We start from the raw sequence: 27,125 nt of genomic DNA, 5'->3' as shown, positions 1-27,125 counted from the left end.
GCTTTGCTACAACTACTACTAAAATTTGCTAGTGGTTGAATTAATTATAACAGATAATTCAACCCCTTTTTTTTTCTGTTTGTGAGTGGTCTGTCAACAAGGAGTGGATTTTTATATAATAAGGTAGTTATTACTATTTATAATACAATATATCTGCTTACCCAAAGTGTTACTTACTTAAAAAACATTAGTTTAAATGAACACCCTCATGGCGTAGAAATTAAGCTGATAAAAATATATACATTATCACTTGTCTTATGAGGCTCTGAAAATACCAGACTAAGATTATTGGCAGGGCTGTTGCTCAGTTTATCCTTTGGTAGCAATCCCAGTGAGTTACAGAATTTCTGCTTGCTTGAGATTGTATTTCACCCCACAGGCATGACGGTTTGGAGAAGACACCATCAAATATTCTTAGCAGGATCCCTCTTGCCCCAACCCAGTCAAAAACAACCTGAACCAAGTGTGTTAATGCATATTCCTCCTCTCAACTGAACCAGGTGCCTCTGGAGTTGCCCATCTCCCATGTTTAACAGAGAATGGGTGGTTTGTGATGTGGCACTACCTGAAGAGCTGTGTGCAGCAGCATAGTCAGCATGTTTCTTGACCAAAAGGGCACATAAATCCACACCACAGAGGAGAACGTCTGTGTTTTCTTTATGAATTAAGTCCTTGAAAAAGGCATTCTTTTCATAAATTGCTTTTACTCTTTTATAATTTTCTTAACAATAATTCTTGGTGAGTATGCTGATAACAACAACAAGGCAAACTTAATATTCACTCAGACTTAATCAAATAGATCATATAGTCTTCATTTTACCCATTAAAATATTTTCATTTATAAAAATTAATCTAAATATAAATATTAACACTAAAGATTGAAATCACTTGATGACAAAATAATTCTTTGTGTGCTATATGTTTTTATGATTTTTTAAACAGTAAATTATATCTTTGCACATATTTGGCACAATAAATGTTTGTAAAAATTCAAATGCCTTATAGCAGGTAGGATTTTTTTTCTTTTTTCTGTTTTCTTTTTGCAATGCCTACACAGTACACATTTTTCTGTCAAAGAAGACTGAATATTTTAACATTGTAACATGATAATAGTTGCTTTTCATGCCTCTTAAGGAAAACAACCTATTCCAAACTTTGTTGGCTTATTTAAATCACACTAACAGAACAAAAGCCAAAGAGTTATTCTATTAAAATTAGTAATTTCTGCATTGATATTACATACACAACATTAGTTATTATTATTAGATGAATATGTAGACCAACCACCATTAATGACATTTCATAACACGCATACCTGCATAAACCAGAACCTGGGAATGTATTGTGTACATACACAAGAACAGTCAAGGGAGGAGGAGGAGACTGAATAAAAGAAAATTCCTAAGCATCCTACTCTGTTTAATCTCCTTTACTGGATTGTATAAATAAATAAAATCTATCTTATATATATATATATATATTTATATATTAAACAGAGCGGGCCAAATTCTGCCCTCACATCTGTGCAAACCAGTTCCAGAGAAGTAGTATTGTGTGAGAGTAAGAGAAGGCATAATTTCACCCAGAACATATCGAGTCAGACCTTCGGCAGATGGAAATTCATCAAAGAGATAGAGTGAGACTTGTGTCTTCTAGGTGAGAAGATGGCTGTATATTTTCTGACAGTTCCTTACATACAGCTGGACATCAGCATACTGACAAACTTGGCTTCAAATATAGGTGACGGATTTGTAACTGGAACTGTTTTCCCAACCATACCATCCTGCTATCCTTTACCAACCCCACCTGACCCCCAAGCCCCAGTGTAGTCAGGAGATTTGCCGAGTTTTGCTCATACTTGCCCAAGCACTAGCATGTCATGTCCCAGGGTCCCAGGGGACCATGTTCCTGCCTGTTGGCAAGTAACGTGGGTGCTCTGCTAGCTGCGAACCTGGGGAAAGAAGCAGCTCTCCTCCTCTCCTGGTACCCGCTGCTCTTGAGAAAGCTCATTGCCAGCTCTGAAAATCAGATTACTGTCTTCTGAGTGGACTGAAAAATGGAACAAACTGAGACCTGTCTCATTTTTTTTTTCCAGTGTTTCCTGTCTTGAGCTCTCTGTATGCTTTAACAGCAATTAAAAAAAAAAAAAAAAAGCCATGAAGTCAGCCAGGTGCAATCTCAGAGCCCCCTATCTAGTACCAGCAAAAGATAAAACATCTCACAGAAGGGAGTTGTTCTCTGGCCCAAGACTCCTTAGTGCTGACAGGGAACTTACCAGCTCGTGCCCTCCTTCACAGCATGATTTCACATCAGTCCAGAATGTATTTGGGTACTCGCACTGCGTTTGATGTAGAATATCAAAATCACCTCCTCAAACTACCTCCTTTGTATTCCCCAGAGCAAAAGGTACCACAAATTGGCAAGGCCCTCCCCCAAAAGGGTCAGAGGAACACTCTGTAAATGGCATCTTCGCTCCTGGGCATTTGATCAAGGGCCTTCCAGGGTTTGGCTCCCCTTTTGAGGGTCTCCGGAAATGAAAGAAGAAATTTCACTGTTCACAATCTGATTCAGAGTGGTCCAGTGGTAGTGGGGTGCACATGGCACCAGTGACAAGCCCCAGCTACTCTACGATGGCTACAGACTAGTAAAGGAAAAGACTTCTAGGCTACATTTGTCCCCTCCTCAGAAAAGGAAGCAGCCAAAGGGAATCTCTTATAGTTTGCAGCCACCCTGCAGCCATCAGCCAGTCAGCAGAGATCTCATCCACAATGCTTTTACTTTCTTTTCCCAATCTTAAAGATTTGGTCAGAATTTATTCTCAACTACAACATGGTTAGATGCCATCAAGGGGACAATGATACCAAGAAGAATGAGACAAAGGTGTCACAACAGTGTTCAGATGCATCCAGATGCTGGGATTGTAACTCAACAGACATCTGGTCCACATGTGCTGCTTACAAACAATTCATGGCTCAGCATGACATCCACATTCCCCCCTGCCACCAACTGTAAAATACCTAGCTCTGGAGCTAGAACATTAACTCTGCCAAATTATTTTTAGGGAACAGAGAAGTCTTTGCATATCACATCTCCTCCTACCAACCTTGTCAAAACTTCCACCGGCTCCTGGAGAGTAGAGCTAGGTACACAGATTCTCCATTCCCACCAAGTAGCTGAAAAGCAGCACACACTGCACAGAGTTGTTCTTATTGCTCGACAAGACAGATGCCTACATGAACATCAAGAGGCCAGAAAATGTGGATCACAGGTCTGCTTTGTTCATTCTTTTTGAATGAAATATTGGCCTATAATTATGATTGAGAGTACAAAAACATACTGTAATTTAAAGACGACATACTTTAGTACAATCAATGGGGAGAAAAAGTGCATCTTAAAATGTGGAGCCTTGCTTTTGAAACTCAGCATCCTTTCTAGAGTCTTGTGAGAACTTTAAGGCAGAGTTTCCTTTAGCAGACCACAATGCTGAAGACTTGGACAGCTTTCTCAGTGAGGTATCCGAACGAAGCCCTATAACTGAGGCATTGTGGGTTCTTGAGGATCCATTTTCAGCTGGACTTACACAATGGCTGTTAAGTAAAGGCACTCTAGTGTACAGCCTTAGGCAGTGTGTTATTGGCAGTAGAGAAGTGTAAGTTTAGTACATCACAGCAGATCCTATAGCAGGTTCCTAAAACAGAGAGGGACAGGAAAGAAAGAAACATGAGTCAAACACAAAACAAGGTTGCTGAAGGGAGCCAGATCCTTCCCTTTCTCACCTCCCTGCATGTTTTACACATATCTAGTGGTACACCACTTAGTCATCTTTTCTTCTTATGCGTCTACATCTGCTCTAGAAGAAGTGATTGACAGCTGTACAGTGAAACCTACTTGTTCAAATCCTTCTGGGTCAACCTGTAGCCTGTCTCCTCCTTAAATTTCATTTATGCTAGCTTTAAACTTTTCTCAACAATCACTAAGATTCGAGGTGAATCTCACCTGCAGAATTATGCTGTGAAATTGGTACTGGGAGGGTCTGAACTGCAGGTCCACTCATTTATTTCTTAGTTTTAAATAAGGATAGCACATGCCTGTAGACCTGGCAGCTGTGATACATTACTACAGGCTAACATTCTGGAACACACAGCTGCTACATGCTGCTATAGTCAGACAGCTGCCAGGACACTGGATACATTTGTTCAAAGTTACCTCAACAGTCTCTATTCTTTTTCCTCCACCTACTAAGAGAAATTTTGTGAAGATGCTGAAACATATCTGCATACGCTGGTACCTCTATATTTCTACTTACTGCTTTTAACAGCATTTTTGAAAACATTTATTATGATTTTACCATTAAGTCCTTGGCAGTGCTTTTCCTCTCTTTAGTCCTTTGCGTTAGAGATCCTTGAAGCATGAAGTTTCTATTAAATGTTCTGACAGTGGTAATTGGAGAACCATCTTTTTTTTCACCTGCAAAAAATACAAAAAACGAGATTTTTCACCTAACAGATTGAAGCGAATGTAATAATATTCTTGAAAAGTCACAGCTTCTGGAGAGAAAAAACTTCCCCTCAGACATGTAAGACAAGCTCATTTTAAGTTAAATGAAAAACAGCAGGCTGTGCACCTTGAAGTTTACTAAAGTTTGAGGTCGTGTCAATCTTTAGAATTACACAAGAGTAAAACAAGGTGAAGCAGGCCCCAGAATTGTCACAGATAATGCACTGAAGGTTTAGAAAAGAAAAAAGAAAAAGAAAAAGAAAATGAAAAGGAAAAGGAAAACTGTATTTAAAAAAAAACAAAACACACACACACACAAACAACTCACAACTCATGCCATACCCTAACATACCAGCAACATTACTGAGCCAGATAACATGGACTGAATTCAGTAGGCATAGTCTTTAAGAAAGCAGCTGTGGGCTGTGGAGAGTGGCAAGTGCCTAGTCATAGTTAGCACTGTGACTGCTTGGCCCTTGCAGCCTAAACCTGGCCACACCTCAGCAGTGGCCTAACTTTTACAGGACAAGCATTTAGCAATCCTCATTTGCTTTTCCCAACCTTCTGTTCTGTTTCTGTTAATTTGCCACTGTCACATTTTCCACTAAAATAGGAAGTGGTGATGTTTTACGTGCCAAATGTATGTTTTGTTTTTGCAAATGCAATGGGAAATGAGGAAGCTAGACACATCTGTTCATTTTATAACTTCATCATTCCCCTACTCTGTTGAACTGTACATTGCATTGAAACTTATGAAGAGAGACTATAAATTTATCATATGTAACAAGTGCACCTTTTATTGGTGGAGCCGGAAGTTTCCTCCTCTGCTGTCTTGATGTGTCTATTGTATGCATCTGTAAACAACACATATGCATTACTCAACTCCATTACAGAAAAAGAGGCAAGATTTCCCCAATGTATTTTTGAATACTACATAATGTTCTGGCACCTGGTTTGTTTGCTTTTGATCCCGTTTCCTTGTCAGGCGAACACATGGAGCCACATTCAAGCCTGCAACAGTGAGAGCTGATATTCTGCTCTCAATATCTGAAATCTTCAAAGAAAATAAGAGACAGAGACAGACAGATGGGGAGGGGGAAAAAGAAGTTTTAAAATTACTATGGATGCCACTACTAAAACATATCCTTCCCCCCACTCAAATCTTCTTTAATTAAAAAAACATAAACAGATAGCTGATTCCTTCATCAATTCTGACACTTTGCTCTCCTTTGCTCTCTATTCTTTAGTCCTAATGTCAAAGAGGGGTTAATTCGTTAGTAAAGATGAAGTACAAGAACATTCCAACCTACCATATGACTCCAATGAAGAGGCATTTTGTTCCTTGTGAGGAAACAAAGAAAGCAGAGAACCCCCTGCCTGCCATCTCCCAGTAACTACTAGCTATGTAATTCGATGTTCATTCAAGCATGTGTTTTTCAAAGGCTACATTTAAGCAATTACTTTGTGGAACACATTTCCTAATTCAAAATTAATTTCATGCACAAACAAGGTACATCCTCTGTCTCAAAATCCAAATGTTTGATCTTGAATATTTGTTATAATTTGAATGTACATGTACGTCAAACAAACACAGACATGCAAGTACACACTGTGTAAAAACACTCAAAGAAAAACAAGTTGCTAGAAAAAACAAAAGGCCAAGGAAACAAACAGCTGGGGAGAAGCTATACTGAGGCAGAGACTAGCAGATAGAAGTGTCACCAAAAGGGAAAGAAGTGTCAGAGAAGTCAGACTTCAGCTGCACATATAATCAGACTCCTGATTCACGACGACACCTGAAGCTGGTCACGCTGCAGATGTATCAGTTGCATGTTACCTTCTTTGTCACCCTACTCTCATAGGTCAGGTCTCTCCCCTCCTCATTTCTCATCTCCATTAATATATGTAATGTAAATTAGTGACCAAGGCCAACAAGATGCTGCTGCCAGGTTGCCATCTATTTCATCAATGCACTTCTGACATCAGGAAGGTGTCAGACTTTCAGATCTTTGCTCAATCCTAGTTTGAATATGCTGTCACTGAAAAAAATAAACAGGTACATCCCTGTTAATGCCTGGCACAGGCATGTCAGAGTGCATCATGTGGTACAGACTGGTCAGTAAGCCACTGCTGCTAGCCATATGTGGAGGTCATTATTCCCTTGCAGTCTGACAGCCTTACCTCATTCAGCTTCCTGCACCAGGTCATGAAGTTCTGTTCAGAGCCCCAGACTTTCTGGAGCCTACTAGGGAGAAACTAGACCACAGCACACACGAGCAACTGCCTTTTGGCTGGGATGTGTACTGCTCAGCAGCTAAATCCCAAGGCAGACTTGCAAGTTCTGGGTTCTGCCTTTGGTCTTTTTTTGGTAGATTGGTACTGACACTGGCTTCTTTTGCCTCTACAGTCTGCTGAGTAGAAGAACTACCTAAGACCATATCTGCAGTCAGACAACAGGCATGCACACAACAGAGCACACCATGCAAGCTGCCTGGGAACAAGGAACAGGTACAGTATTAGTACTACAGTAACATGCTGTTGTCTGAAAACTAGCTGGGGGAAGAAACAATTGCAGTACATCTGGCTGTACTGAGTGACACATCTCAGTTATGCTTTGCTCAGCTCCTGTGATGCAGCTGTGTATCCTTGGATCATGAGTTTGCTGAGATACAAAAGAATATTACAACTAAGCATGCACAGACAAAAGGTAAGCACAAGGGAAGTCAGTGTGAAACTGCAGGTGGGGAGGAGCTGCCGTCCTCACCTGAAGCTCTGCGTGATGAACCTGGGCAGCTGCTGTGGCCACCTGATCCTCCAGCTCGGCCAGCTCTGACTCTGCTGTAATGCTGTTGATCTTGCGTGCCGCGTCCTCCAGGCTGGTCAGCTGCCCCTCCAGCCCATACACCGTGACAGCTGTCAGATACACCTGCAGGGCCCAGGAGGGAGAGCTGTCAGTGATTTCTGTTTTGTGAGCATGGAGGTTTGAGCAGACTGCATTGTCCATGTCACCTCACCACAAAACAGAATTATTCCATATACACCAGAAAATTAAAAAAAAAAAAAGAATGCTGAAAAGTTACCTTTTTTTTTCTTTTTTTTTTGGTATTCAATTTCATAACATAAATACTGCAATTAAAGACTGTCACACTATGTGCAAGCACACTCAAGGCCTCCGGTCAATCAAAAAATCTGTGAGAATAACTGCTCATCAGCATATTGATACAAACTTCTTACACTATACCTGTGCTTATTGTATGCACAATGGAGTTTTCCATCGCATCCTGCACTCACCCAATTCTACAGCAGCCAAAATCCTTTACATCTCCTGGCCCTTTGGAGTGAATCTGTGGAGGGTCAATAGGCTTATTTGGGCCGCATAAGAATAACAGACTGTATAATTTAGAGATCTTCTCTGAAATTAAAGAATATCTCAACCCATCTGCAATACCTCTGATCACTGTGGGTGAAGGTTTCATTTCACATTCAGCTACTCAGCAATAATTCATGATAAATTGTGTTTTATGTGTTTCTTTTATTTCACAAAGAAATCTAAGACACAGCTGGATGAAGGTCCCTAGTTTATAGAAAATGCTAATTTTCACACAGAATCACAGAATCATCTAGGTTGGAAGAGACCTCCAAGATCACTGAGTCCACTCTGACCTAACACTAACAAGTCCTCCACTGAACAATATCACTAAGTGCTACATCTAAACGTCTTTTAAAGACCTCCAGGGATGGTGACTCCACCACTTCCCTGGGCAGCCTATTCCAATGCCTAACAACCCTTTCAGTAAAGAAGTTCTTCCTAATATCCAACCTAAACCTCCCCTGGTGCAACTTTAGCCCATTCCCCCTTGTCCTATTACCAGGCATGTGGGAGAAAAGACCAAACCCCACTTCATTACAGCCTTCTTTAAGGTACCTGTAGAGAGCAATAAGGTCGCCCCTGAGCCTCCTCTTCTCCAGGCTGAACACCACTGAGCCTCCTCTTCTCCAGGCTGAACAACCCCAGATCCTTCAGCCACTCCTCATAAGACTTGTTCTCCAGACCTCTCACCAGCTTCACTGCCCTTCTCTGGACATGCTCGAGCACCTCAATGTCCTTCTTGTGAGGGGCCCAATTTCAAATATTATCTTTTGATAACTGTGTTTAAAATTTTGCTACTTATGTGAAAATACTGCACCTTCTGCCTGTTTACAAGATTGTCAAGAGACTGTTTCCATGAAGCTGGTAACAGGACAGTAGAAATAAATCTACATTCTGATTTTCCCCACTGGCAGCATCACTTACTCCAATACCAATAAAGGCTGCAGTGCTACAAAACTACCATGAATACTCTGTGGCAGACTTTATGGGTCAAGGGGCAAGAAAACAGGATCTGAACTAGATCCTTGAGCACATACCTTCACTTCATATGTTTTCCACTCAAGTCATCATATCTGCCCATAATTCCTAGCCCCTGCAATCCACTGGTAACAAGTGTTCAAATAATTTCTGGCCATGCTGTAACTTCATGGATCAAAAGTGGTAGAGAATTACTATTATTTTTATTGCTTTATTGATGTTTAATTGCTTGCAATAGGTTTTTTGTTTGGTTGGTTTTGTGTGTTTTTTGTTTTTCTTATTTGTATTACTGGTTTCAGGGCATATATATATATACAAGGTATATACATTTTGTTCCTGTACATGACTTTGCTAAGAAGCAAATTCACTATGTCTTGTATGAACTGCATCTTGTTAGATGACAACATAACTTCAAGCATGAAATTCTTGAAAAGTGTACCTAGGACAAATAAATCATTTGGTTTAACATCTTTGCTGAAGTACTTGGAGACACAGGTAGTTAACATTCTGATTTAAATAGAAACGTTCCTACTTTGTGGGTTTAAATTATTCTTTCCATTCACATCAGTGAAGGTTCTTTTTTGATTTCTCTATCATATCTAAATGTCAGAGAAAGAAGAAAGAAGAGCATTATGATCAGAAACCTCTAGGAAGTTGAACGAAAGATGCATTTAAATGCTATGCCAAAATTCTCTTCACAATAATTTGGATATTTCACAAGCAAAAATAAATAAATAAATAAAACAGAACAATAAAAAATGTGGCAAGAGGTGAACAATATTTTTGTAACTTAAGAACCCCCATATTTGTTACATTTTGGTTTAACTGAACATTTTCCATCTAGATTTAAACAGAAGGTTTTTCTTAAGATTCTCTTTACCTGAACAATCATTGCAGTTCAAGCAGCAATGGTGTACTTGCAGGTCTCCACGAAATTACACCCTTTTGAATTACACCCATTAACAATCAGATTCAGGAGACTTATTTTACCAACATTTAGGTATGCATAGCTTCTACTAACACCCACCAGACCTAGTGCTGGGACAGGTGGCCCCTACATTCTCCCCACTGATGCATGTACAATCAACAAAACACTGAGAACAAGAATGAACGCAGTAAGGTGTCTGTCTACATGTGCACCCAGATTCTCTTTCACAAGTTGCTGCAAAGAAGATGCACTGCATGCAGGTATGCCCCAATCTGCATTGGGAAAAAATATGGATTCCTGGATTTCTAAAGGCTTTTTAAATTTACACATTGACTGTGGTGATGAAATCATGAAACCATGCAGTTTTGTCATGTACTTCAAATCCTGTGTGGATTTGTGTGGAGAAAGATATAGTGTGGGGACACAACAAGGCTGATCCAACTGGATGCCTTATGAATTATGCAGGCCACTGAGAGAAGATAAATCAGCTATATGCTGCAAGCAGGGAAACACCACAGAAAGAAATGCTCTGCATCAGTGTCCAGTGAGGAATGCTTGGCCCAAATGAACAACTAGGGGTCACAGCACCATAGACGTCAAATAGTCACAAAGACACAAAGGATTGCTGGAGCTTAAGTGCGGAAAAAACGCACATCAGATAATTTGCAACACAGTTCTCCACAGAAAAAAATAAAATGTGGTAGAACCTCTCTGCAAATTGCTTTCTTTCTGAGGAATCCAGGCTGTTGTGGGAGTGGGTTTTTGTGAAGGAAACTGGTTTTATCCCCTAAGAGAAGATTCTGTCTTTGAAAATTTTCTAGGGACTAAAGACAAACATGATCTATTTTCTTGAATTGATCAGGATGTTATAATAGGACAGCCTGGATTCTTGTAGATTTTTAAAAGTTCCTAACAAAGAGAAAAATCACAGAAATGTAATCAGTTCAATGTGGGAAGAGAAGAAAATCAGAAGTTACAAGTGTACCAACTCCATTAAGTGGATGCATGAAAATTTACAATGAGTAGTGGCTTCCCTCTCTGATTCAGCATTACACTTTTCCCTGCAGATGACAGGTACTCATGAAAAAGGACAGAAGACTCAGATGTGGCTGAACAGAAATGTTTAACCTAGCTTCTCTAGCCTGCTGTTTTTAATAGCACAGTGGGAAGCTCTGGCTCCCTGGGTACTCGTCTCATTATACTGGGAAATCATGGGTGGAGGAAGAGGTCCTCCATTTCTTCTCCAGGTGATTTGGAAAATGCTTTCCCTACCTACCCTTAAAATAATCAGGCTGTGCTAGGACTTGGAGACGTGGTTTCAGCAAGGCATGGCACACCAGCACAGCCACATGGATTCAGAGGGCTTAAATTAATTTTTAAGGTAGGGGTTCTGAAATAAGTTCTAAAATTCAGCACATACAACTCTTCTCCTCCTTCAAATATTTTAAAGTACACATTAAAACAAAAAAACAAAACCACAGCAAAATATCAAGCAGCTGAGCACCTCTTTGAAATAAGATCTTTTGTTCTCTCTGTGTATTGAATTAATAACATGGGATCCATTCTCAGCACACACTGATGATACCTACCTGAGCACTCTCTCTTTTCAATTGTTTCACACACACACACACACACGCAGACACACATGGATTCACATTCTTACGTTTTCTTCCAGTGTAGTGAGCTGCTCATCAAGCCTGATGGGGTCTGTCCCCAGTAGGAATGTCCCTCTTCCCTTGTCCTGAGAATCATCTGGGAAATCACAGGGACTGGTGGATTCTGCAATCAGTTCCTCCGTGGCGTTGATGACTTTCAGGACCTCTGTAGATATGTTGCAGAGCGAGACAGCAGAGTACTTCTGTTTTGTTACAAGAGCAGAGAAAACAACATTAAATTAGCACAGAGAGGTATTATGCAACATGGCTTAGCTTAAAGCTGTAGCTTTAAAAGTGCTAACGTATTACAGTTGGCTAGTTGCTGAGGAATCTACTTTTTCTCCCTCCCTTTTCAACACATGCACACTGATACAGCATACAAAATAACATACACACACAATTATTCCACAACACTAGTTAGTTCTACTAGAGGGCTGGTCCAAAACTTATGTCAAAGGAACCTACACATATCCAGCTTTAAAACCCAAGTGAGCTAGATACAGGTATCTTTGCAATAGCTTTTAGACAGTTTTTTTCACCACATTAATCTTTTTGGGGTCCTGCCAAACATGTGAAATCACCTGTCTTCATACAGGAGCTATCACATTGCAGCTGTGTACAAGGCAGATAAATCTTCAGACTTTTAGAAGCCCCGTGAGGACAGCAGTTTACATAGAAGATTTTGAGGAATTATATGATGGCCTCAAAAACGAAAGGTTGAGATATAGGCATGTACACATTTGCATCCCATTTTTTAAAAAAATCAATTAACCAGTATTTAAAAGTATTTATGAAATAACTTACATCAAGTACCAAGAAAGAGCATGCAGTTTTATCCATGTTAAAAAACCAAACAAACAACAACAACAACAAAAAAACAACACACAAAATACCCCAACAACACAACTGTAAGACTTCTGTTTTTTTAATCAATGTGCAATTTTTAATCAAACTGCGATTTGTTACTATCTATCCGAATTCTGATGATTCTTACAGAGCTTTAGCTTTCAGGACAACCCCTTTGAGGGCAGTAAAATTTTACCTGATGTTCCCTCAAGCATCAATTTCAACATCTGAACTATACAGCTTTGAGATCAAGCCAGAGCCTGTTGAAGTCAAAACAAACACTTACAGAATTTATGTGCAACACTTTCAATGTTGCTTTCCCTAAAAGAAAGTGTGGGAAGTTCAGACCAAAATTTAATTAATTCCTCAAACATGCAAATACTTATGCATGTGACTGAGGGATCCACCCATCTGTATATTTTCCCCAAAACAAAATATCTGTAGAATCAAAAATGAGGAAACAGTGTTTGTATTCTACACAGTAAATCATACAGTATGGAAAAGTGTAACTGGTGAAATATGTCTTTAACTACAAATGCACATCACATAAATATATTTATCAATATCCCAGCTGGCTTTCCTAGCAGGATATAGGAGAAATAACATTCCATTCCTTCATACTGACTCTACTGGATTTAACTGGAAAACCTCTTGTATTATGTATTTCCTTTAGTTTTCTGTTCATTTTAATGTTAGATAAGACTTTTACTGAAAAACTACTTCTTTAGCAGTGTGTGCTCAATTGTTGTATATCAGTACATTAAGGCATCTTTAGCACTGTTATTTCTCTGTATTACAAGACATAATTAGATACATGAGATTAAAGAGAATGAGAACAAAGCAAATACAGTATGCTACTGCATACAGATATTTAGCTTGTTAGGACAGCTGACACAGATCTGAACAAGGAAGCCTAGGGCTCTCTTAAGGAGAACAAATACTTGAATCCCACAAATAGACTACTGTTTTTTCCATTTATTTTCACAAGTGCCAATTAGGTTAAAAACAGATCAATAATTTTATAGGATGGAGGAGGAAATCAATGTTACTTTGTTTTATTATTTGCTTTTACAAGTGCCTAATTCTTATTCTATTCTATCAGTAGTAAACAAAAAAAGGATAAAGGCCAGACACTACATTTTCATCATGTACATTTCCTTCATTATTTTTGTTGATGTATGTTCTCCATTTCAAGAACTGCAGCCCCAGTTCAGTGTTTATTACATTTAACTTTATTATTATTATTTTTTGTAGCTAATGATGGATTTCCAAGGAAGATTAAATTAAATTAGAAAAAGTTTTTCTTACAGCAGACCATAAGAATCCATACTGGCATTTATTACAGAATCACAGATTCATCTAGGTTGGAAGAGACCTCCAAGATCACCGAGTCCACTCTCTGACCTAACACTAACAAGTCCTCCACTAAACCATATCACTAAGTGCTACATCTAAACGTCTTTTAAAGACCTCCAGGGATGGTGACTCCACCACTTCCCTGGGCAGCCTATTCCAATGCCTCACAACCCTTTCAGTAAAAAAAGTTCTTCCTAATATCCAACCTAAACCTCCCCTGGCCCAACTTTAGCCCATTCTCCCTTGTCCTGTCACCAGGCATGTAGGAGAACAGACCAACCCCCACCTCGCTACAGCCTTCTTTAAGGAATCTATAGAGTGCGATAAGGTTGCCCCTGAGCCTCCTCTTTTCCAGTCTGAACAATTCCAGCTTTCTCAGCCGTTCCTCACAAGACTTGTTCTCCAGACCCCTCTCCAGCTTTGTTGCCTTTCTCTGGACTCGCTCAAACACCTCTATATTCTTCTTGTAGCGAGGGGCCCAAAAGAGTGGCCAGCCTTCCTGGACTTTTCTGCCCTTCAGAACTGCCTCCCAAGGGACTCTACCAACCAGAGTCCTGAACAGCTCAAAGTCTGCCCTCCGGAAGTCCAAGACAGCAGTTCTACTGGTCCCCCTCCTGACTTCGCCAAGAGTAGAGAACTCTACCATTTCATGGTCACTCTGCCCAAGACAGCTCCTGACCACCACATCTCCCACCAGCCCTTCCCTGTTTGTGAACAGGTCTAGTGGGGCACCTCCCCTGGTAGGCTTGCTAACTAGCTGAGTCAGGAAACTTCCACTCTCTCCAGAAACCTCCTAGCCTGCTTCTTCCGAGCAGTATTGCATTTCCAGGATATGTCTGTGAAGTTGAAGTCTTCCACGAGGACAAGAGCTGACAATTTTGCAACTTTTGCCAGCTACCTATAGAATTCCTCATCCGTCTCCTAATCTTGGTTTGGCGGTCTATAATAGACCCCCACCAGAGTGCTTGCCTTGTCGGCCTTGCTGCTGATCCTAACCCGTAGGGAATCAACCTTATCATTCCCAGTCTCAGTTTTGAGTTCCACAACATTAAAACACTCTAATATAGAGAGCCACACTGCCACACCTTCCATGCTGCCTGTCCCTTCTGAAGAGCCTGTAGCCAGACATTGCAGCACTCCAGTCATGGGAGTGGTCCCACCATGTTTCCATGACAGCAACCAAGTCATAGCCTGCCTGCTGCACGATGGCTTCCAGCTCCTCCTGTTTGTTGCCCATGGTGAGTGCATTAGTGTAGGTGCACTTCAGCTGGGCCATTGCCGTCTCCCGCAACCCTGACATTGTTCCCCCGGCACACCTCTAATGAGACTTATTTCATCCTCATCCCCCTTCCTACCTAGTTTTAGAGACCAATTACTGCTGAACACAGTTATTGTTTTCCTGGTAAAGAAAACAATAACAATGTTTTCATTACAATAACAATAACAATAACAAAAACAATGTTTCCTTTTCTGCGACAGGAAGTTTTATTAAATCAAGATTTTGAGTAAAATACCCTTCCTTCTTAGTACGTAATGGACAGAGAAACAAAAGTTCAGCAAGTAAGAAATGTTATTTTTAGCTTTTCTAGATTTCTACTAAGTTCTTAGTGGCAGATGCTGCTTGGTTTTTAAAACTGAATATTAAGATTTGCTTCACATCAGATGTTGTGCACGGCAGCTATATAAACGCTCATAAAATGTTTGTCTCTGTGAAAACACCTTGATTCTAGTCTGCAGGTATCTAGACACAGGAGTCAAAGAGTTAAAGCTTTTTTTTACGCTTGTGAAACATCTGCTTTTATAGCATAAGAAAGATATGGCACTAACCACTGTAAAAAAGAAAATAAATGGCCAGAAGAAGTGATTTTCCTTAGAGTACATCTGAAGAGTACATCTCACAAAACTGAAGAGTACAAGAAGTATCTTGGAATTATTTAAATTCAAACTTTGTGAAAGTTTTCTACTAAAAGATATTTGGAAATCAGTTTTACTTTGGGCTGCATACTTATAGAAGTGAAATGAGATTAAGGACTGCCTGAGGGAGACAAAGAGTTCAGGGGTTTTCAAAATGAAAAAACACACAAACAAAAAAGCTACTCGATTAATGTTTTTGTCTCATACATTTCTATCTCTTCAGCAAATGTCAAAAGCTGCTCAAACTGCTTATATTCCAAAATGGCCACTTTGCAAACCTAGTGGGGTAATCTAGAGATAATTATTTGAGATATGTAAAGAGAAATAGAGAAAGAGAAAAAAAAGTGTTATCCTGGAGTTTTAGTCTTTCACAATCCTCTCCCCTCCCCAGACACCCACGTCAAACTAAGAAGTTAGAAGGTTTTGTGAAAACAACCTAAAATTCACAAACGCGCACACAATATCATGCTGGTAGGTGGACATTTCAAATTGCTATAAAGACCTTTGGTTGTATAATTTGATTTTGCCTTTGCAAGAAAGGTCACTCTTAACACCTATAAGGGATTCAAAGAGACAGCTGACATGCCATGATTAAGTCTCTCCCATCCATCTCGTCAAGCAACGAACTAATATGAATGGGGGACACAGAAAGCAATCTCTGTTACAAATAGCTATCACAGAAAAAGCACAGCCATTGTTCTTGAAACACTGGGATGCATCCTGATTTCATCTGTGCTACCATGCTGCTCAAATTAAATTGATGCAGTTGATCCAAAATTGAATGTATATACTGATTATGAGAATTTATTTTCTACTGAATTTGAGATAAAGAGTTTAATGGAATGAAGAAAACATATATATGTATATCTAATGATAATTCCTAACCAGACTTACAAATACATTAGACACGATCAAAATGAGAAATTCAGGTTCCTGAGTTCTTGTTGGAACAGTTTTAAAAACGAGGAAATACTAAAAAAGTATGTGTGTGTGCAAACACATATACATACATGTGTGCCTGTATACATTGAATACAACAAACAGCATCTTATAAAACATCTTTACTGTCATTTCTATGTGTGGTTGGACAGATGGAAAGGATTCCTGTTTTGCTTAAGAGAATGTTTCAGTGTTCTAAACTACCTATCACTGACCTTTAGCCACTTTCCCTCTCTGATGCTGTCTCTCTTTTCCCTGATTATGCTGCCAGAACGTATTTGTTTTTTAATTAGGGATGCTACACTGGAAAGTGTTTTTTTTACAACAGTATTTGCATTATTGTGCAAAGGATGATGAGCAATGGAAGTAAAGCAGATTTATAATCCTGAAGCAACATAAGTGTCCAAACTGCCAAGAGTAGGTGAACATTAAGTACGTGTATGTAACTCAGAAGCTTATGACATCTCCACATCATTTCTTTTGCATGAAGATTATTTACTTTACTGTTCAATAGAGAACAGCTGATATCAACAGTTAGTTCCAGAAACTGAGCAAGGGAAGCTTTCCATCACTAACAGCCCTGGCAGTATCGACCATGTCCTTGGTGACCTCTAGTGCAGTCATTTTCAGCTCCAGTCTCAAACTGCTCTGTCATGCTCTCAGTTGTGTGCCTGTTTCTCAGTCAATAGCCCTCATCCTTGCATGAGGAATTGAGAGGGACTGGGGAGAAGCTCTGCTTTGCCTTTGGTTGATTCATCTTTTCAGAGTAACTGGACTGAGTCCAGAATTGACAAAAAACCAGAACCAAAACACAACCCCGCCTTTCCCCTTCTCCCAGCACCCGTGGGAGTTCACAGTACAGCCTTGAGAAGGCCCTGAAAAGCCCACCGTAAGTCCATCTTCTGTACAGGCAAGCAAGATATGGGACACTGGTCAAGTCACAGCATGGGACGAACAAAGCCATCAATTCTCGACCATCAACTGCAGTCATCAAGCCTGAACTTCTAAAGATCATTTGGCCTAAAAGTATGTCCTAGCTAATCAATACCACAAAGACTGGGAAAGAAAGCTAAAATTTCCTTTGATAATTGATTGAAGAAAAGTGTACTATGAAAAGACATGCTATTACAAAATGACTCACAGGCGTAAGTTTTCTTGCCTTGACTTTAACGTCAATAACTTCATTTATGTGTCCTCATTTAGAAAATGAAAGTTAAATTACCTCACAGCCAAATTACCTTATCAGGTATTATTCTGTCTTTTTGGTTGTGGCAGGTAATTCTCAATACTACATTTTAACTAATGAATTCAGTCCACTGTGTTAATATAGTTACAGATGCTAATTTTAATAATTTGCAATGTCTTGTTTATAAAACCAAGGTTCCCATACTTGTGAGGAAGAAAATTATTTTCCAGTGGTTATAATATTATGGTCCAAGTTGGAAATGGAAATATTCAATTCTTAAAATCTGCACAGGATTCTGTAAGAGTATCTACAGGATGATGATGTTGCACAAACGGAAAAATATTTTTTCTTTAAAATCATCTTTGATATTTTTACTAAAGAAAAAAAATAAAAGATCTAAAAGGCAATTAAAACTTACAGGACAGAACTTGACTCTAAGATTATGGAAAAAAGAAAAAACTGAGGGGGTTATGCGTTTTGCTGAATTAAGCATCAACCTTGGACACAAAAAAAGTGATTCCTTTTTTTATGGCTGAGAGAATGCTACAAAATTAATTTGCTTAGTACTACATAAGAGATACTAAAATAGCATGCATTTTAAAATACAAGGTAAGCATATATTTGCTCAGTAAATAAAATGAAAACCTGTTCTAAAAACCGGATTCCAATAAGCTAAGACTCAAATAGCACAGAATATGAAACCTCATCCCACCAAGAAGAATGATAAGCAATAGACACTATCAGCAATGTGAGAAAGTACCTATGCACTGTCAAAAACCTCTACAATGAATTAAGGGTTTTGTTTTGTTCAAGGGTTTTGTTCATTTTTTAAATCGGGAGTTAACAAAGAGCTTTGGAGACCACCATGGTCAGAAACTGCTAAAGACATATTGCTGAAATATTTTTTTTCCTTCCAAATCTCTTAATATAGGTCAGTACATCAGAATATGAAGACCATATACCATATATTTATCTTCTGTTCTTCTTAATTGATCAATACAAATTATCATAACGAATCCAAATAAGAGAACCAGTCTGCTCCACTTTATGCTCTGGCATAAAGTCTGGCATTAAGGTCTGGCCTTGATGAGAAAATCATTTTCTGTAATGCTTATTGAATCTGGCCATGAGGTTTGGTTTTTCAGGCCTGACATTGCTAGGAAAATAATTTGAGTTTGAGAATTTTGCTTGGGAAATGTGGAAACCATCAACATCAATTTACAAGATCTCTTACTATGTTAGAGATGTCAAAAGACACAGACAAAATAAAATGCTCTCACCTGCTGCAATACAGTGGATAAAAACTGCAGCTTTAAATGAAGATCAAAAGTCTTTTGTTTTTCCTCGAGAGTGGAAAAGCAGTTAAACAAAAAGGCAGAAAAGTTATGTTAACATCTACAGAGGTTAATAGCTATATAGGTTCAGACTTAGAAGTTTGGGATGAACAGCAAGGATAAAGAAACTATCAAATATAAAATACCATAAAGTTTAGATATTAGCTTTATTACCAAGGTATTTAAAACAAAGCAATACCTATTATAGTTTTGTTTGTAGGATTCAAAATAACCAATCTCATTAAGGCAGGTTTTGCGAATGATACATTGTTTTTCATAAAATGAAGCAGATGGGAAAAACTGATTTCCACCATGACAAAACAAAGCAGCACTAGCAACAGAAGGAAACTTTTACAGTGGTGTTAAGAAAATGAAAAGCTAGCCATCCCTTCAATTTTTGGATGCTGCATGTGTTTCCAGTTACAAAATGGTGTGTACCTCACTAGTGCCAGATACTTACATCTGAAGCACCTGGGTGAACTGAGATATCTTGTGCCAAATCACTTCCTATTGCTTGCTACTGTCCTTCACCTGGAGTTCACTGTCCCAAGATGAACAAACAAAATCCTTCACACTACCACTCTTCAGTGTCAAGTCAGTAGGTTTACCTTAACCTCCCTCTAACTTAAGTCTATTTAAACTCATGTGGTTTTGCCTCGAAGCAATGACACAACTACAGTTGCATTATAGGCTGTGCTGTGACAGGTATCACCTAAGTGAATAGTAGCATTTTCTTGAGTGTCTTCCAGCTATATCTGATAGAGCTCATCTGTCACTGCCACGTCTCTTGGCTGCTTATAATCTTCATTGATTTTCTGGCTGTACCTGTAAAATGGCTTTTAGATTTTCTTGGTAAGTAAATAAGACTTTGGTAGTCAGACATCTGAATGAGATCCCCATTTCATGCATATTGGACAAAGCTGGCTTGGGCAAGCATGCACATAGATAAGTATCAAATTTGAAACTATGGGAATCCTGTTTACAAAAGTGCTGCAATCCCTGTGTGAAGCCAACTGAAATCTTACATATTCTTCACTCCTACAGGTAGATTCTTAAACACAGGCAGACAAGGTACAATTTGAAACAACGTAAAGTACCTGAGGACTTTCAAACAAAGCTGATGGATGTGATACACGTACAGTACATAGAAGATAATGTTTCCTCTGAACTACTAGCTTATCACCCTGTAGGATATACTAGGACATCTCAGGTGGCACAATTGCATTGAGCTCAGAAGGTGTCAGAGTTGGAGGAATGCAAACATCACCAACAACGATTTAAAACTTTTAAAATAAAAGCCATTAAAAATGCTCTTGAAGCAACTATGTTGCTTGAAACCAGACTCATATTCTGACAAAACAAACTCAGGATCAATTTAATTTTCCATAGTAAAGATCAATAAGTAATAGCAAGTATCTGGGAGAAATCTCTTGAATGGGATTTGTGTCAGCAAATCCCCAGCTCAAAACAGAACATATCTTTGACTGCTTCGTTGAACTGAGAATTTAAAACTTTAGATCCATAAACTAATATGAAGATTGACGTCTCATGCCTCTTTTAGAAGAAAAAAACAAAAAACACACCAAAACGCTGTTTCACATTGTTTTGCAAAAAGATCTTTACTGTCATTCAAAATCATGTTTGTAGGTTGGTTGCAGTTCATAAACTTTAACCATCATATTTTACAATGCTGCCTGTTTTCAGTTTTCAATTCCAGACTTTGGAATACTGCCCAGATAATTAACATCATAATAAAAGCCATCATCCACCAACATACATGATTTATTTTGAGAATCTTGCATGTAAATATGTGAAACAGCAAATATCTACTGAGATACTGAGAAGATACACAAGCATCTTCTGTCAGCCCAGGACAATGGCCTTGCATTATACTGCTCAGGTTTATTAGCATAGTAATAGCAATGTAGTAAAGCTAATATACTTATGCTATTAAATTTCTTGATCAGGTGAGCCACAGAGTTCTGTTTCTTTGGGAATTTTTACTCAATCATTTCCAAAGCTTTCAGGCATACAAAGCTGGATGGCAGTTAACCTGCCCAGACAAACCAACCAACCAAGACATCTAGCAGTTTGTCAGAAAGCTTTCAGTTCAGAGAGCTGCAAGATAACCACCACAAAAACTACTACATTATCTTCTATGAGGATGGTGTAGGCACTGGAGTAAACTATTCATGGAAACCCAGCCAGAAAAGGTGCAGTCTCTCTCTCGTTGTTATAGCACCACTGTTATAACATTGCAGCCACTTGTACTGTTATGCTGCAACAGCTCTGTGGTACACAGGAGGGATTCACCATGTGGTGCACTTCCAAAGCCAACAAGCAGCTTCAGACCTCTACCTAACAGGCAACCTGCCTGAAAGATAGAAAATGAGACTGCAGTTGAGTGAAACCTCTCACACTTGCAAGAACAAATGTTTCCTCCTGCCACAGCCTGCAATTCTTTGGAAAAAAACAGCACTTTTGCAGCTACATCAAGACCATGAGCATATTCTCCAGCAACCAAGTCCCATAAGTTCTCTTTCACTGAATCTCCCTCAGTGAGCCCTGGGCATTCCAGGCATAGCCACCAGCACACACCTCAGGGAGTTGGCTGTCTTTTCTGCTGTGGAAACATGCACTCACATCCACAGCTACCAGCTATTCCTCACGCTGGAGAGAGGTGACAGGCAGGTTTTCTAGAAAATGTCAATCTCATCATACCGGTAGTTGAGAAGTGCTAATTCGCCTGGGAAGAAATGTAATATGTACTCTCTCAAAACAAAGAACATGGGACTCTGGCACAAATACACATGAAGATGGTGCTTGTAGCTCATACTTTATCAAAAATAAAGCTTTATAAAACCTAAGATGAGCAAAATGTTTCCAGAAAGTGAAGGCATAAATATTGTATGGGAAGAATATTTATGCTGTTATTCATATGATCAACGAACTTGAAGGAGCAGGATCACTTGAAGGAGCACTTGGGGAGCAGGATCTCACTGCTATGTAACCAACTTACTCACAGGTTGCTGTTGAGAAAAGAATAGTTGTGTGCCTAGTCACGTAATAATGTCAACAGAACACAGGATTTAAACAAAAAGTTCCTAAGCCTTGGTTGTAAGATTTTATGAGCAGAAGTAAGTGCAGAAATAGATTAAAGGAAATTCCTCAAGCACACAGCAAGTTGCGAGCAGCAAATTAGTGCAACAAGGACAGAAACTGAACATTAGTACCAAAATTTAACTTTCTAATTTTTGTACCTTAAGAAAGAAGTACAAAATGAAAGCAACCAAAGCCAGAAGCCCAAGTGAGGTTTTAACAACTATTTCAGTGTTTATGCTACATGGGACAATTTGTAAAATTTGCAAGAGCGAGTCTGTTTTTTAAACAGTATCTCTATGTGTTGAGGGATGTTTTGAAACAGCAAAAATCCCATGGCTTGCTGTAGCTGAGCAAACCAAGCTACCAGGGCAACTATGAGAAGTTCCCATGACAGTGTTCCCACATCGCCCAATTGAGGAATTCAGAAAAATATTGTTACCAGTAGCTGGCTTCAAGGACAAGGTCTACGTGACTGCTAATCACCAGGGGGTTGTTTTCGTGCAGGTGGGGTTGTTTTCTTGTAGTTGTTTGTCTGAGTGGTTTTGGCCAATAATCTTGTGTGAGACACTATCCGCCCCTGTTAAGTTCACTATAAAAGTTAGGCTATTTGGGCAATAAGATGGAGCATGATCTGACTCTACTGATGTCTGTCGTGCTTTCGGCCATGCTTTCTGCAATATCTATGGCTTAGTATCCAATAAAGTAGTCACAGTGATAGACTGCATTCAAAATGCCACATTTATGTAGGCTCTGCTAAAATTGTTTTCTAGAATGTAATTCTGTGGTGTACCATGAAATACAGACCTGGCTTGTTCATCTTCATTAAAAAAATAGAAGGAAAGAGGAGAGAGCAAGAGCTAAATATACCCCATTTATTATGCTTGGCATTCTCAGGATTAGTATCATTAAGATACTGCTGAGAGGATTCAGATTTTTCTTTTTTCCTTAAGTGTTTGGTTAGTGTTTTAACGAGAAAAAAAAAACAAAAGAAAAAAAAAAGCAAGGCACAAAAAATATGTAAATCACTGTGCTAGTCCAAGTTGCTTCACTAATAGAATAGTTGCACAACATGAACATGGTTTGTTCACGCCTGAAATCTAGAGAGGCTGCAAGCTAACTCCAGCCTGCTCCAGCCTGAGCATTCAGGACACCATAGCCTTTCATTACACAGCTGGAAAAAGTGGGCTTTTCAGGAATCTGCAACCTCCTCAGAGACCACAAATTGCTTCTGTAGCATAATAAGCACAAAACATTATTTGTAAAGCAAGCCTGCTGTAGGCTTATATTTGGTTTAGAGAGCTGTGAATCTCCAGAACAACATTTTAGGCAACCATAGGCTTAGAAATGTTGAAGACGGTTGTGCTGAAGGTCTAGAAGGGTTTACATCTAAAGCATAATACTAATCGGTGTTAATACCCGCCTAAATCCTCAAATATCCCACATGACCTAAACAAATATCTCAAAGGAAACATTTTCAACCTTCTATCTCAAACAAGTTTTTAGTTATACAGTTCAAAAACTCGGCTTAAGGGGAGAACTGAGAACCCATAACTTCACACTGAAAACCCAATTTCAGCTAACTCCCCACTGAAGACTCAAGCTATGCCAATTCTTCCCATTGATAAAAGTCTTAATGTAATATATAGCCTATAGAAGCATCAGCTCAGTGCAACTACATGAGATGCCCACTTTCCACCGAAAACCACAAATATAGATTTTTAAAGGTGCAGACATGTAGAAGTCAGATCTTCATGACCAACAGGTATCCTATTTTCAGTGATTCAATGGAAGAGTTTTTTTTTTTTTTTATTCTTTTTTATTCTGTGGTCAGGTATATTGTAACAATATATTGTAACTGTTGGAGAGTGTCCAGAGGAGGGCTACGAAGATGGTGAAAGGCCTTGAGGGGAAGACGTACGAGGAACGGCTGAGGTCACTGGGCCTGTTCAGCCTGGAGAAGAGGAGGCTGAGGGGGCACCTCATCACAGTCTACAACTTCCTCGCAAGGGGTTGTCAAGAGGCAGGAGACCTTTTCTCCATTAACACTAGTGACAGGATGCGCGGGAACGGGGTTAAGCTGAGGCAGGGGAAATTTAGGCTGGACGTCAGGAGGGGGTTCTTCACAGAGAGGGTGGTTGCACACTGGAACAGGCTCCCCAGGGAAGTGGTCACTGCACCGAGCCTGTCTGAATTTAAGAAAAGATTGGACTGTGAACTTAGGCACATAGTCTGAACTTTTGGGTAGACCTGTGCGGTGTCAAGAGTTGGACTTGATGATCCTTAAGGGTCCCTTCCAACTCAGGATATTCTATGATTCTATGATTCTATGAAAAAATTCTTTGTGATTTAAGGTTGCTAATGTGTTCCAGTATAAAGCCAGAGAATAGAAAACTAACAGCTAACAAAGACAATCAGCACTGCTAAAATATAAGCAGGATGGCTAAAATACAAGCAGGATAGCTAAAATACAGTATTTAATCTGTGTTCAGGAGCTCAAAGCAGACTGTGGGCAAATGAGCTCTCCTTATAATTGTTCAGAATTAGAGCTTCTGTAAACTTAATTTGAAACTCAATGCCCCTATCAGAAGTCTGTGTCTCTGTCTGAGAATGTTAAATGCCAGTCTGAAAGATCAATTCCCTACACATGTATTCTTCAGAAATTGGGCTTTTTAAATAGACAGCATACTGGGACATTTGGCTTTTTGAGGCATCTAAAATTACTGGTTCCCTGAAGTTTTCTATGCTTGTCTCCATTGAGATATGTCATACACTCATTTTAAAGGTATTGCATGTTTATATATGATTTTACTTTTGGTTAGTTCTGAAGTGGTCAGGCAAATGTACCAGATGATATTTGAAGGTTCCTTCCAACTGACCGATTCAATTTGATTTGATTCGATTTGATTCTATTCTGTTCTGTTCTTCTGTTCTCTATTCTGTTCTGTTCTGTTCTACTCTACTCTACTCTATCCTAATGAATTTAGGTATGTCTTCATATCTTAGGTTACCATAGCCACACCTGGTATTATACACCATCACCTTCTTCAGTATTTTATTGTAAGATGCTGGACAGCCACCTTCCCAAAGAGAAGGCACACATCAGAAGATTTAAATCACCTTTAAAGACAACTGTCAGGGCTAAGAACAAAAGCAGGCTGTTTGTTTCTCTACATCCAAAGCAATTTCTGCTATCAATTCCTCTAAAGCCATGAATAGTACTGGGATATTTTGGTTTCTTCATTATAGACAAGAAGAATATATACTGCAATTAGGAATGACTAAGACTTTTTTTTTTCTTTTCCAACCAAAACCAATAAAGAATTAAAAACTCCAGGCATTCACTTTTTTTGCTGAACATAGTGTGCCTTTTCTTTTTTAAACTTAAGGAAACTATATTAAGAAAAAATATATTAAGCTTTGCATTATTTCAAATGTTGAATTTATATAAAATTAGAGGAGGAAAAGCAACTAATATTACTTTGTAGATGCATGCGGATGAATAAATACACCACAAAACACAGACAATGGACAAGGAATAAATTTAGATTTTGCATGTCTTGCTCAATTCATTTTAGATCATGAATCTGAGTGGACTTCAGCCAATCCCCTCCTGACACCTTTTTCTTGGTATTTTTCTTAACAAATACCTGGAGGTCTGGCTATAGGATGTGAAAATCTCATCTGTGTAACATAAGTGCTTATCCCTAATACTGTCACCAGAGGCAAAAGTTTCCAAAGACCTGCAGAGCGAGTGCCAATTTACTCAGTTTAGCCATTTCTTTTGTTCCTGACGATTACATAACTGGGGAACTTCATCATGTTGTTTTAAGGCAAAAATCTACTGCTTGCATTCAGAGAAATGGAAAACACAGCTGAAGACTTTAGGCCAAACAATGAAGATGGAACAGCAGCTACCTTGAGTGTATGGTAGGTAAGAATATACACAAGCATAGGTTTGAGGCAGTCCATAGGAGCAAAGGGCTTGAAGCCACATCCACAGACTGTCTTAGGTGAAGGCACTCTCCATCCTTCCTACTGAAAATGGGACATTAACCTTGGGCAAGAAAGTCATTTGTGTTTCAAACCTTGCTCCCAAAAGGGGCTTTTATTTCATTCAGAGATGGTCAACATGTCCACACAAGAAGCCCGGTGCTGCCTCTTGCTAGTCAAGCACTCTTATGCCTCAGATCTACTTAGGCTTGTTCTTGTCTGCTGTGTGTACACCACTCAACTCTTGGGGTCTCAACTGCAAAGCTCAGCTTTGAACAAGAGTTGGACAGCTTTCTAAAGGAAATCTATTCATTTGAAAGGTAAAGTATTTTATTCAAATGATATAAAGAACTAATACACCAGGATGTGGAAGCAGGATCAGCTGGCCCAGATGTATTACAGAGACACTGTCCAAGCATGTAAGAATGGTAAGAATGGTGCCAAAAAAGTCAAAAGCCACCTGTAGTTGAATCTGGTGAGGAACACAAAGGGCAAGAAGAATGGCTTCTGCAGATAAACCACCAGCAAAAGGCAGATAAGGGAAAATTGACCCATTACTGCAGAGACCTGGTGAAGCAGGACAAGGAAAAGACTATGCTATTCAGTGTCACCTTCATCTCAGTTTATACGTAAGATTTGCTCTCAGGAATTCCAGGCCACTGAAACCCATGAGAAAGTCTGGGGCAATTAAAACTAACCCTCAGTAGAGGAAGAACAGGCTAGCAAACATTTTAATGAATGGGACATGTGCATGTCCTTGGGACCTGATAGGGATGCACTCTCAAGAGCTGTGGAAACTGGTCCCTGTTTAAGTGAGACCACTTTTTTTAACTTAAGATTTTAAAGATTGTGGCAATCTGGGGATGGTTCCTGAGAGCTGATTTAGGAGCAAATACTCCTTGAAGCCATTTCCAAACATAAGAAAGATGAGAAGGTGACTTATGAAAGGGACATCATGCCTAGTCAACCTGATAGCTTTCTATAATGAAATGACTACTTCACTGGACATGGGGAGAGCACTGAATGTTGT

The 27,125-nt window shown here is 39.2% G+C and overlaps 1 protein-coding gene across 6 annotated transcripts in view; it reads right to left on the bottom strand.

Annotated features, from left to right (window-relative positions):
- Window positions 1–305: 305 nt before the first annotated feature.
- MYRIP (myosin VIIA and Rab interacting protein) overlaps window positions 306–27,125 on the bottom strand; it is a 221,623-nt gene continuing 194,803 nt past the window's right edge. For 5 of the 6 annotated variants that reach the window (XM_082754950.1, XM_082754954.1, XM_082754951.1 and 2 more), the window contains 6 exons: window positions 11,437–11,631; window positions 7,262–7,423; window positions 5,447–5,551; window positions 5,291–5,351; window positions 4,349–4,467; window positions 306–3,688 (listed from right to left, as the gene is read on the bottom strand). In XM_082754950.1, coding sequence (XP_082611076.1) covers window positions 3,656–3,688; window positions 4,349–4,467; window positions 5,291–5,351; window positions 5,447–5,551; window positions 7,262–7,423; window positions 11,437–11,631 — 675 coding nt within the window. In that variant the 3' untranslated portion in view covers window positions 306–3,655. The remainder of the gene's footprint in view (window positions 3,689–4,348; window positions 4,468–5,290; window positions 5,352–5,446; window positions 5,552–7,261; window positions 7,424–11,436; window positions 11,632–27,125) is intronic. The other variant, XM_082754953.1, reaches the window with a different exon arrangement.

The sequence above is a fragment of the Aythya marila genome (genome assembly GCF_965140915.1).
Source record: "Aythya marila genome assembly, chromosome: 2".
Taxonomy (NCBI): Eukaryota; Metazoa; Chordata; class Aves; order Anseriformes; family Anatidae; genus Aythya; species Aythya marila.
The sequence above is the reverse complement of the archived record's forward strand: the minus strand, read 5'-3'. Positions and strand labels throughout refer to the sequence as shown.